General features: G+C 35.2%; 4 protein-coding genes across 5 annotated transcripts in view; 3 read left to right on the plus strand and 1 right to left on the minus strand.

Annotated features, from left to right (window-relative positions):
• LOC134841404 (endothelial differentiation-related factor 1 homolog) overlaps window positions 1–16,022 on the plus strand; it is a 176,569-nt gene that overhangs the window by 8,291 nt on the left and 152,256 nt on the right. The window contains exon 1 of one of the 2 annotated variants that reach the window (XM_063857374.1): window positions 9,331–9,341. The exons of the other annotated variant lie outside the window; for it this stretch is intronic. The gene's annotated coding sequence lies outside the window, so the exon portion shown is untranslated. Of the gene's footprint in view, window positions 1–9,330; window positions 9,342–16,022 lie in introns of those variants that run through there. 2 annotated transcript variants of the gene reach the window in all.
• LOC134841652 (ovochymase-like) overlaps window positions 7,327–16,022 on the plus strand; it is a 31,747-nt gene continuing 23,051 nt past the window's right edge. Inside the window, exon 1 of the mRNA XM_063857686.1 lies at window positions 7,327–7,406. The gene's annotated coding sequence lies outside the window, so the exon portion shown is untranslated. The remainder of the gene's footprint in view (window positions 7,407–16,022) is intronic.
• Window positions 9,331–16,022, plus strand: part of LOC134841401 (piwi-like protein 1) — a 48,231-nt gene continuing 41,539 nt past the window's right edge. Inside the window, exon 1 of the mRNA XM_063857367.1 lies at window positions 9,331–9,342. The gene's annotated coding sequence lies outside the window, so the exon portion shown is untranslated. The remainder of the gene's footprint in view (window positions 9,343–16,022) is intronic.
• On the minus strand, window positions 9,486–10,717 carry LOC134841651 (transmembrane protease serine 9-like). The gene is made up of 3 exons (XM_063857684.1): window positions 10,415–10,717; window positions 10,096–10,213; window positions 9,486–9,733 (listed from the first exon to the last, which is right to left on the minus strand). The coding sequence occupies exons 1-3, from the start codon at window positions 10,715–10,717 to the stop codon at window positions 9,486–9,488; spliced, it is 669 nt and encodes a 222-aa protein (XP_063713754.1).

Raw genomic sequence — 16,022 nt, forward strand, 5'->3', positions numbered from 1 at the left:
ATGAAATTGAGATATATCGAGAGGTGCTCGAAACACATTATGCTTAGTACAATGTTCTGCCTAGCCATGGATATCAATTTCCTGATCGATTACAACATCCTAATTCATGTCGACCATGTACTTGCTAGTGTGAACACGATTTATATTTTCCCAGATAAATCAAAATTGACTCTTTATTATAAAAACTTGCCAGTTTCAATGGAGGAGCAATCACAATTGAAAGAACAAGCTCTCAATACTCTCAAATTGTCAATGCTTTTGTGAATCAGCATAACACAATAGATATCAATTTGATTTTCCAATAAAAAAATATAATACTTGTTCATTTGTGACAGTTTCTTATGATAGTTTATTTATTCTCCTTTTTCTAGTTTACTTATTCTTCTTTCACTTATTCTCCGTTTTTCTACTTTCATATAGTTTTTGTCAAAGTTTGACTCAAGTACGTCGATTCCATTTACAACTAATTACAAATTAATAAAATTTCGATGCTGCTTAAAAAAACTATCAAGAACATTAAAAGCTGAAAAAAAAGAAACAAAAAAAATGGCAAAAACAGTCGCATATCCAGACTTAGCTCTCGAAAAAATTACAGGCTTAGACCCAAATGAGGAAGCAAGAGATTTTTAAAACATATTATAAAAAAATGGTTTTTTCAAATAACACTCGACTAGCAGTCACCGGTGCAAATCACGACGTATATGATAACAGACAATGAGCTTTAATCGGTTAAATATTAAGAGTAATTGACTCCAAATGAATGAAGGATTGAAACTTTATAGAAAAAAAGTCATCAATGTTTATAAAAAAAATTTTAAGACACGAAAAAAATCAATCCTATTATGCTTAAGAATCTTACAGAGTCAAAATATTCATATCAAAAGAATCAATAGGCAAAACATTTGAAAGAAAAAATACGGTCGAAAACACATTTATGGTTTAACATAAAACAGAAAAACTGTTTTTCAAATAAATTTTATACTATTCCAAAGCATGAGTGATCCACCTAATTTGCTTACTAATTTTTCTTTTATAACACATTTTATGACTATGCGAATATAACACATTTTATGAAAAAACTCCAAACAATCTCTTCTTCTGCGTTTCTGTGTGTTATCATTTCTAAAACTTCCTGAAACAGTTCAAATTGGTTGAAAATGTATACCTTCAAAATAATATTGAAAGAAATTTTTTTAAACACTTATGGAACATAATTTATCCAACGGAACCTGTAGCGCTTGATTTTTAAATTTCATTTGCAATAAATAAAGCAACTATAAATTGCGGAAGGCCAGGAGCTTAAACTAAAATAAGTTTTGAGTCAAGTTCACTTCAAACTCAGGCGGTTTTATGACTGAAAAATTCAGCACAAAAAATTGGAACATTTTTTTCCAATTGCATTCGAAGCGGCCAACAAACTTGGGTTGAAACCTTTGATTTATCAACTAGCCAATGTAAAATTGTATCAAGCCATTTAAGGCGAACAAATTTCTTGTCCTCGGAATCCTCTGAGTGCACATAGAGGAACTGATAGGTTGCTTTTGAAATTCGCTTGAAAATAGGCACTAAATTACAAAAAACACACTAGCAGAATAACATTTGAAAGGAAATCTCATCTCCCAAAATTCTTGAATTTTTTCCAATCAAACAATAGTTAATTCACAAAAACGGGCAATTAAAAAGTTTGACCCAACCCGCCGTAGCTTTATGCCAACATTATTGGTGCTATATGTAATTTCGAATTAATGGTACCATTCAAATTATGCCAACGAAAATTAAAGTTGGTGGCTATATGTAGCCTTCAAGACTCGAATGATACTCGCTCCTCAACAATGTGGCCAATTTCATAGTTTGTCCGCCAAAGAATAAAAACGCGCATGCATGGCATCATTTTGCATTTAAAAGCTTATGGGATATAATTGTTCTTTAAGAAACTTTAACTTTGATTTTGCTCAAACACTCACCAATTTGATTAATTTTAATATAATCAGAGATCACTGAGACCTAATAAAAACAATTTTAGAAAATTTTGAAGATTTTAAAAAACACTAATAATTTAATCTTAGACAAAAAGTCCATGTGAGATTTTGGAAACAATTAATTGCCATCAGTGCAGCAATTCATTTTTTTACTATAAGATATGCATAATATTTGCCATAATTGCAATTTATAAGCCAATTTTAATAGGTGATGAAATTGAGATATATCGAGAGGTGCTCGAAATACATTATGCTTAGGACAATGTTCTGCCTAGCCATGGATATCAATTTCCTGATCGATTACAACATCTTAATTCATGTCGACCAAGTACTTGCTAGTGTGAACACGATTTATATTTTCCCAGATAAATCAAAATTGACTCTTTATTATAAAAACTTGCCAGTTTCAATGGAGGAGCAATCACAATTGAAAGAACAAGCTCTCAATACTCTCAAATTGTCAATGCTTTTGTGAATCAGCATAACACAATAGATATCAATTTGATTTTCCAATAAAAAAATTTAATACTTGTTCATTTGTGACAGTTTCTTATGATAGTTTATTTATTCTCCTTTTTCTAGTTTACTTATTCTTCTTTCACTTATTCTCCGTTTTTCTACTTTCATATAGTTTTTGTCAAAGTTTGATTACTCAATCGTAAATCTTGAAGACGGGTCTAACAATGACACTACTCTATTGCAAGAACAAACATGTTCTGTAATTGATGGCTGAATAAAAACATTAACTATTCTCCATAATTTTTCACTGTGGTGGGTTTGTGCATGACACAAAGTTACGCATAACAGGGAAAACACTCAACAAACAGGTCACCACAACTACCAATCTCGAAATTATTTACCTTATAAAAGTTACCAACGCTTTTTTTGTGTACGACACAAAATTACTCTATTATTTGATTCTGTAAGACACAGAAGAATTTACTATTTGAATGATCTCTAACAACGGAGTGCAAAACGGCAATGAACTGGAAGCTCGTAAAAAAACTAGACCAGGACGAAGTCAGCACAAGAAGGAACAATAAAGGTTCCATTGCATTTATGATTGTCAGCAGCAAAACCCCAGCAACATGGTTGCAATCAAGATTCGATGATGACGAATACCACAAACATCAGAACAGGGAGGAATGCGATTAAGTTCAAATGACGTTCCAGAAGTCAAATTGAATAAACAACGAGTGAAGACATCATGATAGAAGGAAACGAAAGTGAAAGAAAGTGCATAGTTCCACAGAAAAAATCAGAGACAACATTTTAATTTTAATTATCATTTCATTATCAAATTTTTAACCCAAATAAATTGATGACTTAAATAGATAACTTCATAACAAGGTAATTGTATGTACCGAACAACTATCTATCTAAAAAAGGGGGTGAGTTGTAGTATTCCAAATTTTAAATATCCTACCATTTTAAATATCCTTCCGATTTAAATAATTCTTTTAAGATTGGATTCAATTTTTTATGTTGCTTTTAGCCTGGATATTGAAAATAAGTATGTCGCCAGTTAGGCGGACTGGTTTACTGTCTTGCCTGAAAAAGCAGACTGCGCGGCGACAAAGCCCCCAGTCCTTTTGCGATACTAACAAAAGACTTTGAATTCTTAATTAAGTAAGGCAGGTGCAACACTGATAAATTGCCCTGTTTTTTAAATTATTGATTTTTTATAATAACTAATCAATAAGTAGCAAGTGTCAATTTCATCAAAAGTATGAAGAAAAAGGGGAAAATGAAGTTTGAAGCCTAGACTGCAGGTGCAACTTGTCTCAGCCAAATAGCTGAGAATCAAATCAACCTGAATCTTCAGAAATTGTATTTTCCCCACGCTCAGTCGAGTGGAACTTCTTCCTTTTTTTTATTTGTCACTAATTTTTTTAAACAAAAATAATACTTTTGAAAAAATTATAACATTCCAGAACTCTTTTTAGGGTTTTAAGACAGTTGTTCATCCACTTATAAATAATTTAAACTTATTTAATCAACCCTTTTAATTTATCTGTTTATATAAATATCATTTTACCTTTAGTGCCAGATCGACTATGATCTATGATATAATTTAACTTAGATTTATAGTTTTAGTTACTAATTGAAACAAAGGGATCTAACAACCGACCCCACGTTTCTATTAGTAAAATTAAGTTGCTAGTGTTAGCAATTTTTTGTAACATTTTGGACCATTGCTTAATTTTTTTTGCCACCGTTCTCTTGTTGTGGGCTACTTTGAAAGTAAATAGTCCTACGATGACTCTTAGATGACGATATTGATCATGATGATAGCAATAATTCTTGAATTTGCAAAATTCAGTTTGAGAAATTTGTAAGAGTGGACATGGGTTGAATATGGGCAACTGTAGTTGTAAAAGAAATTATTCCAAATTTCGAAATTTGTGCCTTAGTGTTTTTTCTCTGAAAAAAAATTGACTTTTTGACTCACAGTTTTCGACTTGAACTGAATCTAAAATTTGATCAAAAATTATATTTAATATTTTTTGAACAAAATTATTTATTGCCAATTTGACCAACGTGATGTTTTTAGTGCTTGCTGCTTATGGGTTGTCTATAATCGCCTGGCATCAAATTAGTCTGAAAAATAAATCATTCAAAAATGAATTGAGTCAAGGTATTTGGTTTCAATAACGAGTTGAAGATAAGAAATTCATCGTTTTGCACTTGATGTTGCGTGAAAGGAAATTATTTGCAAAAAAAACTGAAGTTTGTATTATCCATATGATCATTTTTAGCAAAAGTGACTTCAGATACCTTCTAAATGGTGGCCGGAATATTTAGGAAGGTGGCCGCATCCTGATACGAGCAAATAATCGATAAAAAGCGTTTTTAAAAGAAACCATAGACCAATGAAGCTCACACACGCCGAATAAATTTTTCTTATCAATTTTTCTTAATTTTTCAAATTTCTAACATTTGTTTTTTTTTTGTCGCATCACGCACATAAAGCGGCACAAAATTGAAAAAAAGGTCATTTATCTTGGAATTTATTGTGCATTTGGTCGGAGCTTTCTGCGATGCGACCAAATGCACAAGTCTATCAATTTGCACAAGAAATTCAGTCTATCAATTTCAATTTTAAACGCGCTTGGCCGAATTCCATAAACATTAGATGAACTCCGCAATTTGTCATTGAATCAAGCATTTATGTTTTTCAAATTTGTTTATGTTTTTTCTGGAGACCGCATTTTGTTGCTGAATTTGCAAGCTGACTCTGGGTTCTGCAAATTCCTTTTGATTATAAAAAGCCTCGAGCTGCATAATTGAGGACTCCTTTCAAATTTTGTGAAAATTTTGCACCGGTCAAAATGCGATCGTCAGTAGATTTTAAAGCCTTTGTGGCTGGAAATAGATCATGGAAGTGCTTTTAAGTGAAAATGATTGTCTCAATTTAGTTTTTATAATGTTTTGATGACTTGAAAAACTCAAAACAACGCCACTCTCATTTATTTTTTCGTCAACAAAACTAGTTGCTTGCTGTGCATTTAGCGCAGAAAGCTCCGACCAAATGCACAATAAATTCCAAGATAGATGACCTTTTTTTCAATTTTGTGCCGCTTTATGCGCGTGATGCGACAAAAAAAAAACAAATGTTAGAAATTTGAAAAATTAATTATGATCTTCAGTTGTCTTCAAAAATAACCAAAACTTTTCTTCGATTTTTTTTCTAAATTTTTGTAAATTTTTTATTGTTGCCTTCAAAGATTTCCAAAAGGGGGGGATGGGTGGACGCTTCCTTCCTCGGGGAATCGACCCCATGCTAACCCAAAGGGTATAGGTACCCTTTTGTACTATTTTGAGAGATCAGTTTTCGGCGGACTGCCCCTAAAATTTTTCTAAAGGCGCTTTCGGCGCCAATATATACTAAATTTGAGGGAAAGCGCGCGCCGAAAAACACAATTTTTTGGTCAACATTTTCCAAAAAGTGCCTAAAAATGCCCTTTTTGGCCTATTTCTTGAAAAATTTGCCTGTGGCAAGGAAAATTTTGTCAAAATATGGTCTGTATAGTGATTTAGCACAGCTCAGAAAATCAATTTGATCGACTTAAAAAAAGATCAACAAAATTTTTGAAAATCCCCCACCCCCTCGAGAAAATCCTAGATCCACCCCTGCTTGAAACTATATTGTTAAATAATTCAATTTTTTTTCAACAAGGAATAAAGAGTTTTAATTTTAGTTTTGATTTAAGCAAATCACTTCGTAATATAATGTAGGGATGAAGAAGTGAAGACCAAATATGAAACTTACCAGAGAAGTTAGATTGGGATTATGATCCAACACAGTTATCGATGCCTTCTTTATTTTTTGGGATAATTCTGGAAGGTTTTTAACAGATTTTAGAATTTTCACAGGAGTAAATTTGGTGTAAAAAGAAGAGAATAAGTATTGTGTGCCGAATGGTAAAAATGTGTTTTGGTCGCTCTTTTTGGCCTGCTCTGTTTTGCATAAATCATTAATACTTGTATGTAAATCAAGTTTTGCCTTTGTTCCCAACTAAGCCGAGGAATTAACTATTTTCTTCTAATCTGAATTAAAAATCGAGAAAAAGGCCAAATTTTGCATTCAATTATTGTTTTTCGCCCCATTCAGAATTCCTTGCATAACTTATGAGTTTCCACTTTTCAGCATAACTAAAATGTGTTTTTTGCTTCGTCAGTTGCTCTTGAATTCCAAATCAGAATGCAAAAAGGAATCAACAAATTCAAATTATGATTCAAAACCAGCCCCGATTATTTCGCCCGGAGAGTTTTGCATACCATTTTGATGTAGTTTATCACTTTGTGAATACTGATGTGTCTTCTATCAAGTTTTGATTCCATTCAATTTTTCGGTGTCGCCTGTCAATTATTCACATTCAATTATACCGCAGATCTAAAAATCCATTAATTTATAATTAAAACGTTAAATTTTCCCACTGTTCAGTTTACCTGACGTTTATCCCATGTTGCTCACTTTTCGATAAAGTTTAATTTAAGTAAAGTTTTCACTCTAAAACTTTAAACAGCTTATCTTAATATTTGTTTCTCTAAATTTCTACTGATTGGTGAAAAAAACTGAAATCTGTAACAATTCAATGTAACAATCTATTATTTATTGCAGATGGAGCACAGAGTATTTCAGTTTTCATCGGACTGGAATGTAGCCTCTTCTTAAGATCTAACCCTTATGTTCGATATCTCTATTAACACGTCGTTATTTTGACCGATGTGTACGAGCCAGCGCTGGACTAATGCGTCACAGCTATTAAGTCAGAAAACTTCAGACTGTTAAGTCAGAAGTTTCAAAAAGCGGTTATCGTCTTCTTATCTATACAAGTTTGTAGCCTATTCGGTTCGGATTCCTTCTAGTTTACATCGTCATACTTCGCCAACAGTAAATTGTTCCTTCCAAATTGAATTGAGGTAAGCTAATTGGTTGTATTAACTTAGTTCTTTTTCAAGTTTTTACACTTGATATTTAATATTGTCCAAACTAGTCGGAGTCGGAACATTCAGGGCTTTGCCCTGCTATACGAGCAGCCTTGTTTTGTTTTGTTCCCCTTCCAAAATTGACTTTACCGTTTTACCTGGACAGGGGAAAACCTTAGAGTTCTTACCAGGTTGATAGATAGCCAGATTGAAGGTATTCGAGATGTAAGTGAGTTAAAATTCAATACTTCTTAACACTTTGTATTTTTCATATATATTAGCTAGCCAACAAACAAAATCTATTATGATGCTATGCATGTATTTTAACCTTAAGATTTTTTGCGAAGATACGTGATGACAGACTGACGAAAGTATGCATATAAAAAATAGACACTAGCGTCTGTGCCATTCAGCATGGGCTAATTGCCTAAATAAGGTCTCATACAGGTGAAAAAGTCTGTTTTATTTTTAAGTATCATTTGGTTCGTCGGAGAAATACATGATATAATAGTTGGAGTTAAAACCCTTCTCCCTTTGGGTCATTATAAAACAGGTTTTTTAAGTGAATCCAGATTATGTTTTTCTGCGATGACTCGTTTTTGAAACAACACAATGATCATTTTTGTGGTGTATAACAGAAAAAAAACCGGTTTAAGAATTCGCAATAATTTGTAAAATTGATAAATTGCCAACCCGAGAATTCATGATTTTTAAGCCACAGAAAATATCAATGGCTCTTTACTTTTGCTACCGTACATTTTCAAATCTTAAGTATTCCTGATCGATTAATGAGGTTTTTGTTCTTCGAAAGTCAAAACAATAACATAAAATTTAAATTTGCATGTGAAGGGAGTCAATAAAGAAATTGCACTTATTTTGAGCCGAACAGGAACTTTTCCTTTTAAACTTAAGTTTGAGACAATTAAATGGGAAGAGGGAACATTCAGGGCTTCCTTTGCCCTGATACGAGTAGTTTTAGCAGGTCCGAAGTCGGCGATTCATGGGACCTACAATGGATATGCTACGAATATCGCGACCCAAAACAGTTATGTTCCGACCATTGTTAGTCGAAATATGTTTGTCGCGACTGCAAAACCAAAAATACTTTCCGAGATAAATTTTCACATGTGGCAACTTTGCGCGGTCTAAAAAACGGTATGCTGCAACCATCGCGACTCAAAAATAGTATATCGCAATTTTGCGATGTCCAAAAAGTTTTCCGCGTCAGCTTTGAGCGACCCAAAAAGATATAACGTATAAATTTTTGGCTGCCAATATTAAATACTTAGCGTGAAAACCCAGCGTATAAAGAAATATTATAAACAATTAGCTTGCCTCCTCAATTTAATTGCGAGATGTTTTCAGCGCGGGTAGTTCGTGTGTTACGCTTTCAGCATCATAACTGCAATCTTCAAAACGCGCAACATAAGTCCAGAACATGACTACATTGACATTTTCGAAAATGTTGAAAATTTACACAAATATTTCGAAAATCAAGGAGACGATCTCTGTGTTATAAGAAATCTTGTTTTCTATCACCAGATTGTCTTAAAAAATCACTATGAGCTTAAATACAATGTTACTTTTATCAAAAGTCGCAAAAAATGTAGTTGTTAACCTTAATTATGAAGGGAAGCAATGAAAAGAATGAGCGATCAGAAAGATTCATCGCGCTTTTGCGCGACCCAAAAATAAAATGTGCATGCAAATGGGGATTTTCGGTCGCGCGATGGCCAGTTGAGCGACCATTAGTGGTCGCGACATACGTCATGGACCTCGGCCTGGGTATTACTTCTTAAGTTCGCATCTCTTATCAGCAATTCAACCCATTCCGATCCATCTCAAAGTTTTAAAAGACCGGTCTCCAATTCTATTTAGTTAGTATTTGCTAATTTTTATGAGTTGCCGCTTACTCTCTAACTTATTAAATTAATAAATTCAAATTTTCTGTTGTATTAATTCTTTACTTGACCACATGCAACTTATCAGTTTTCTTGGTTTAATAATGGAAAGAGTTTAATTGTCAGTGCAGGTCGTACCGAAACACTTTTCTACCGGTAAAATTATTTTCATTCACGAGATCTGTGTGAAGAAAAGTGCGTAGAAAGCGATTTTCAGACACCTTGAAGATTTGACTTCAAAAGAATATGCAACTCGAATGCCAGTTTCGGCCATTAGGGGATAGTAGAAAGAGATTTTGGCGAAGACGGTGGGCGAGAGGAGCGATCCACATGGCCTATCGGCACGACCGTAACTCACGAGACCGTAAAGACACTTCGGCTCGTCGTTTTCAGTCACGAACACAGGGCCTCCAGAGTCGCCTGAAACCGTGAAGAGATATCATAAAATGTATGTTGTTTTTTGTTCGTTTTTAATCAGCTCTCTCAAACCAGCTGGATATTTAAAGTTATATAGACGACCTAACTCCTATTTCTAATTGACATAACTCAATTTTGATCTGATGCGCGTCTTGAAAAGAAGGTAATTAAAAAAACAAAATTTCTCAAAAATTGATGCCTGGACGTTTGATTTGAATATTTGGTGAACTTTTTGGCTTATAAAATGGACACCATTGATAAGCCAGCGTTGATGTTCAAGGTTCTAGATGATGGCAAAGGGATTTAGAATGTATGTGTGAAGCATATTGTATAAGAAGCAGATTAGTACTGTTTAACTGACCTACCCATGCAAGTGGCAACTTTATCCATGGCCTTGACGCACACTTCGCTGTTGAGAGGTGCGAGGCCATGGCCAAACACCTCCAGACACTCTCTCTCGGGCACTTCAACCAGGTTAGCTTCCTATATCAAGGTCAGTATTTCAACAAAAAAGAGTTCAAAAAGAAAAAGTTTATTCCGCTTTTGTGCCTGAAAAAATCACAACAGAAATTATACATTTTTTCTTATCGATAAGCACGGAGTTTTTTATCGTTAAACTTTGTAAGAAAAAGCTTCAGCGACTTTCAAGATCATTTTGTCTTCTTTTTTTTTGCGTAAAATCACCATTAGTGTATGCGGCCTCGTAGCTTTCTCTGAATCTGTCAGACCCATTCCAATTGCACGCACTGGCCTCATTCTGTCATCATCTTCACAAATAGTTGCAAATATTTTGCGATATTTATCCAGATGAATCTCTGTTTTTGTCTCTAAAATCACCACGTCCCAACCGTTTACCACATCACCTGTGTATTGCTGAAAGAAACGATATTGTCTGATCGCATACGTGACACTGCTCTTCTCCTCGTCATCGTCGCTTCTCGTGAAGTCGCCTAATTTGTTATGAATTGAAAAAAGGATCAAGAGCATTATGAAGACTGATTATGCTCGATCGCTGAATATATTTATGACCTGTCTTTTCAAGGCAAGCGTCTTACCGTAAAGAAAGACCTGTAAGAGTCAAAAACTTGATTTACGTTTTTCATTAAACTAATCCAATTCGAAAAAATAAGGCCAAGAAGGGGCGAATCTAGGATTATATCGAGGGGGGACGGATTTTCAATTTTTTTTAGGTCGACCATATTAATTATCCGAGCTCTCTCAAAGCACTAAAAAGACGGTTTTGGCCAAATTTTCAGGCAAAGTTTTGAAAAAATGGGCCAAAAAAGGTGTTTACAGCCACTTTTTGAAAATTTTTGACCAAACATTTGCGTTCCCCCCCCCCCCAAACCCTCCCCCGCCCCAAAACCTCCCCCCCCCCCCCCCCCCTCAAAATAAGTATATATACTCAAAATCGATACTCAAAATAAGTATCGAAAATTGTCGTGATCAGTTTTTAAGACTTTTTCCTGAGAAAAAAACCAAAAAATCATCGTGACTTATATAAGTGTCTTCTTACGTTCATTTACACCTAAATATTGCTAACAAACAGTTGGAAAACTGCCAGCTAACTCAAGTAACACACAAAAAAAAATAAAAATTGTTTTTTTTTTCTAAACTTTTCTATGGGCTTTTTCTCGATGAAACTAGTCCAACTACACAAAAATGGGTCACCAAGTAACTTGTTCATTGTACCGGGAAACATAAAAACTAAAATTCACCTAAAAAGGTAAAAGTTTTTTATTTAAAGAAAACAAAAAACTAATTTTTTCGTTTGATTTTTTTTGTGAAACAATGGCAAAATGTTGAAACAAAGCGCAATTTTCTTTCCGCGTAATACCATTATGTGAAACAACTTTGACATCTTTAATCAGAGTTTTTTTCAGTTTTAACGAAGAATAAAATTGGATTATTTCTTGGTTTTTGTGTTGAAAAAGAGGCTTTATGTCTTGAAAAATTTTCTTTAAAAAACCTGATTGTTCCATTTGATGAGTCTTTTCTGTTTTACGGCCCAAAAATGATATTTTTCATATTTTGAAATATGGATCATAAAACTCGAGTTTGATTGGTTGATAATTTTCCGAGCGAAAAAAATCTTGACCTCTTTGGGTCGCATATCAGAAAAGACCCCATTCCATTTGCTAAATTGACCACCAGTCAATTAAACGGAAAATTTAATTTATTTTGCTTTAACAGCTACTCAATATTAGATAAAGCTAAAATAAAAAATTTCGTACTCATTATGAAAAAGGTGTCCGTTTTAGGAATCGTAGTGTCTAGCCCATAAATTTAATTGACATTAGTCGAAATTCTCTTGAGCCATTTACACAAAATCAATGAAATATTGGAATAAAAAGATCTGTTAAGAAAACACAGAGTGTATAACCTGTCCGAGCTTCGACCTCTTCGGCTCCTATCCAGCCATCGCTGTAAACGCAGTGAGCTGCTGTTATTATTTCCCAAGCAGATATTATTGTACCACCGCAAACCCTGAAGCACTTGTTGTATTTTTTATTTTACTTTTTTTGAGCTTTGTCTATTCAGCTAAGTGGTAGAAAGTTAATTTATAAGAACCTACGTTTTTTGGATTTTAAGCTGGACATAAAACGGATACTTCCCATAAGTTGCTTCCGTTCCTCCTAAAAAATAAAATTACGGATAATTACAAAATTTGATGGATTTAAATAGGCCTACATCGTGTAATGGCTGTTTTTGGTTATAACTCTCCACCCTAGACAACTACATTATCGACTTTTATTCTTTGGAGTATACTTTTTTCTATTAATATCTAGATTGTGAATATAATGGTGCAGAACCAGAATCAATTTTCTGATGGGCAAAAATAGTTGCGGTATGTTGAGAAAATATTGATATGCAACCTCAATAAATAGTCCTAAAACTGTTTCATTTTTGCTCGTTTTTTGTTAAATAAAAATTAGAGCTCAAAATTTTTGGCAAAAAAACTTTAAAATCTAACCATGTTATAGAAGCAAACTGTAAAACAACTGTAAAACTAACCGAATCCCGCTTCACCTTTTCCTTTCAAAAAATTAATAAACATTTAGAGAAAAGAATAAAAAATAATTTTACAGCGGCTCAAAGTACGATTATCTGACCTCGCATTACAAAAAATTGAAGTACCCTCCTTTGCTTGGAATACTGTTGTAGGCTAGATTGGAACTATAAAAAAACCAAAATGAAACTTCGGTTGGTCAATAATGGTTGCAGTATAAATGTTTGCATTATAAAAACTTGGAATCTTTGTAAATAGTCGAAATAGTATATCATTAATTTTAGCTCGTTGACTTTGAACAGAAAAAATGAAGCTTTGAACGTTCCAGCGTAAAAAAATTTCATTCGTAACCCGGTTATAGAAACCAAATGCTATACAACCATAGAAATTGCCAAAAAATTTTGACTTTATCTCTCAAAAAACTACATTAATCAAACATTTTTAGATTGTGACCAGAGAATCAAAAATAATTATCAATAAACACAAAGTCGATGGATATGGCTATGTGTGCAGTCAGAATGGTCATAAAGCGAGCGACTGCTAGTCCAGAAATGAAAGTGGACAATCTAGTAACAGTGGGTCGAAAAGCAAGTGGAGAAATAGTACAGAAGCAAAGCAGTTTTAAATGCTGGTAACCGGGACCAATTGCAATGAACGACAAGCAGGGCAGCTGGGTTCCTGATTTGCACTGCTTTCAATGAATCTCATGGCTGATACATGGTGCAATCATCATGTGGAGCGCGACAGGGCTGTCTTTCAAAGTTTGAGAGCTGGAATGAAAGGAAAACTGTGAAAACCCGAATGGCACCCTCTCAAGGGTTGATGACAAGGGATCAGTCGAAGTAGAGATCAAAGACTGCGATCAGTCTAGCAGGTGATTCACTCTACCTGGCGAAGAGGCTGTGAGAAGCTACACTTTTCACGTCATGCTAAACTTTAGAGATCTACACTTCGGAACTTGATGAGTGTGAGCTCAGCCGAGGCAGGAGGGACCAGCTTCAGTTTTGCTGCAAATGCTTTTCAACTACTAGCGCCAGACAAATGGCGCAGCTCAACAATAGAGATTCTTCTTCACATACATTACGGTGTGGGCGTGCTAGATTTCTGTGAAGTCTGTGCAGCTTCCAAGATGCTGCAAACTACACTGCCAAATAAAACTGAAAGCAATGCATTGACATCGAGGCAATAGATTTGCAGTGACATCTAGAGATCAATTGAAAAACCGAGCTGGCATGGGGCACGATACGCCTTGGGCTTAACCGATGACTTCATTCAGTTGGCTGTGATCCACAACCTGGCGAAGCAGAAAGGCGCTCTTCTACTTTTCGCTGAGCATGTTCGATGTTCGTCGCAGAGCGTGGAGCACCAAAGTTCCTGCGAACTGATAATGGAGGGAAGTGTTCGTCAAAAGCACTCAGGATATTGGGTAGAGAATCCCGGTGGAGCCACAGTTCACAGTGCTCACTATTGCTCGGTAGGCTGCTGATGACTCGATTGCTCTTTGTCGAAGAAGCGCTGCCAAAGATTTTCTGGGTGGGTTTGATCTCAACAGCGAAGGGGTCTTGCAACTTTTGGCCCTCTCACATCCACTGAAGAGAAACGCCCTTCACCGACGGAGATGCACTATTGAAAACCATTATGCAGTATTGAAAACCATCAAAACCAGCAAACTAAGAAAAATTACGAGCGATTTGCGCGTGTTCAGTTGCCTGGCATATTAACTGAATCGAAGCAACAGACAAAAAATAAATCTCAAATACAAAAATATTCAATGAAATAAGCACAAGTTGATGAATAGGGAGCCAAAACAAGCGTGCGAGCAAGAAGAGTTGATTTTAATCAAGATATTTTTCCAGATAACTTCTTGGTTGACTGTGAGTTATTGCAAACCCTAATGTTTTAATCGACGGATTCATTGATATTGAGAAAACAAGCAGGACGACGACAAGCGCTACAACTAAGGGCGAGTCTGCAGATTCCGTGGCTGCTACTGAAAAGGACCCGGTCGGGACGAAAGTAGTAGATCCTCATTTTACTGAGCATCCGGTGCAGAGACCAAGGGGCTATTCAAAAGCACTACTTGGTCTCAAAAAAGAGCAGTAGCTGGCAGCAATAGCTTTTGAAGTGAAATCTAGAAGCCATGGGAACGTGGAAACTTTTAGATAGACAACAATCACGCAAATTTATTGCTGGGTTCTCCAAACAACTCAAGATGAATGACAGAGTTTCAATCTACTAAGTTTGAAAAACAAGTCAAGCATTCATCGAGCTCCGTAGCTAGATGAAATGCTTCTTGCAGTGCTTTGGCCTTAGCTGACCGGAAACCTTTGGTCACACCCAGCAGATATAAGCGCAAAGTTGTCGAAGAAAGACTGCACGGAAGCTCGATCAGGAGAGGCAATGTCTTCGAATGCTGCGGAATACAAAGACTTTATGCGCTCAATATTGCACTTAGCTAACTAGATTAGTACAGACTACAACCTAACTAATGTGACTCAATTCTCCCAGCTTCTGGAAATCTTGGGAGAAAAGATAGAATAGCTGCAGAGCGGGGTTTTTTGTTACCTGAAGGAGAGCAAAAATTTCGAGCGGCGCTACATCAAGGATGCTGCAATTGTAAAACTGTATGGATCCGCAGATGCTAACTGAGCTGGAGACGTGGATAATAGTAGATAAACTACTGGCCACAATTTCCGTCTACAGAAAACAGGGTTATCATCCAGTTTGAGAAACAAGAAGCCATCAACTGCATTCTTATTTAGAGTGAGGCCCAATACCAAGCAATGGCAGCAGCAGTTCAAGGAGTTCTGTATCTGAGATCAGTTCTAAATGTTATGTGAGATAACCCCGATCAAGGCTAAAACTGACCAAATTTGTCGAACATCGATGGATTGCAGCTTGACCTTTGACAACGCATATTCAGTCTGAGTGGGGGTGTTGAGGTCAGAACATTTCAGCGTCAGAAAAAAATTTAAAAAAGAAGAAGTTTGTAGCTAACAAAAGTTGAACCAGAGAAAACACTTTCAACTTAGACAAGGTCCAATAGTGATGCCAAACTAATTATTTATTCAGTAATTAATGAACTGCAGTTCAAGATTTTCTGTATCTGAGATCAATTCTAAATCTCATGGGCGCTGTGAGCGATGAATCAACAGATATTAAGAAGAGCAATCAGAATTGAATCAAGATGATCAAGAATCCTAGCATGCAGGAGCAAAGGAAGCACATCGATTTGAAGTGCTGTTTCTTTGGAAAACGAATTGCAGATGAGAGAATCGATCT

Source organism: Symsagittifera roscoffensis, chromosome 3, assembly GCF_963678635.1.
Source record: "Symsagittifera roscoffensis chromosome 3, txSymRosc1.1, whole genome shotgun sequence".
Classification (NCBI taxonomy): domain Eukaryota; kingdom Metazoa; phylum Xenacoelomorpha; order Acoela; family Convolutidae; genus Symsagittifera; species Symsagittifera roscoffensis.

Coding starts and splice junctions, on each gene's coding strand:
- LOC134841651 (XM_063857684.1), bottom strand. CDS start 10,717: ATGCTCTTGATCCTTTTTTCAATTCATAACAAATTAGGCGACTTCACG. Junction 10,214..10,414: donor CGAGGCCGCATACACTAATG/GTGATTTTACGC, acceptor ACCTTGATATAG/GAAGCTAACCTGGTTGAAGT. Junction 9,734..10,095: donor TAAAGTTGCCACTTGCATGG/GTAGGTCAGTTA, acceptor TCACGGTTTCAG/GCGACTCTGGAGGCCCTGTG.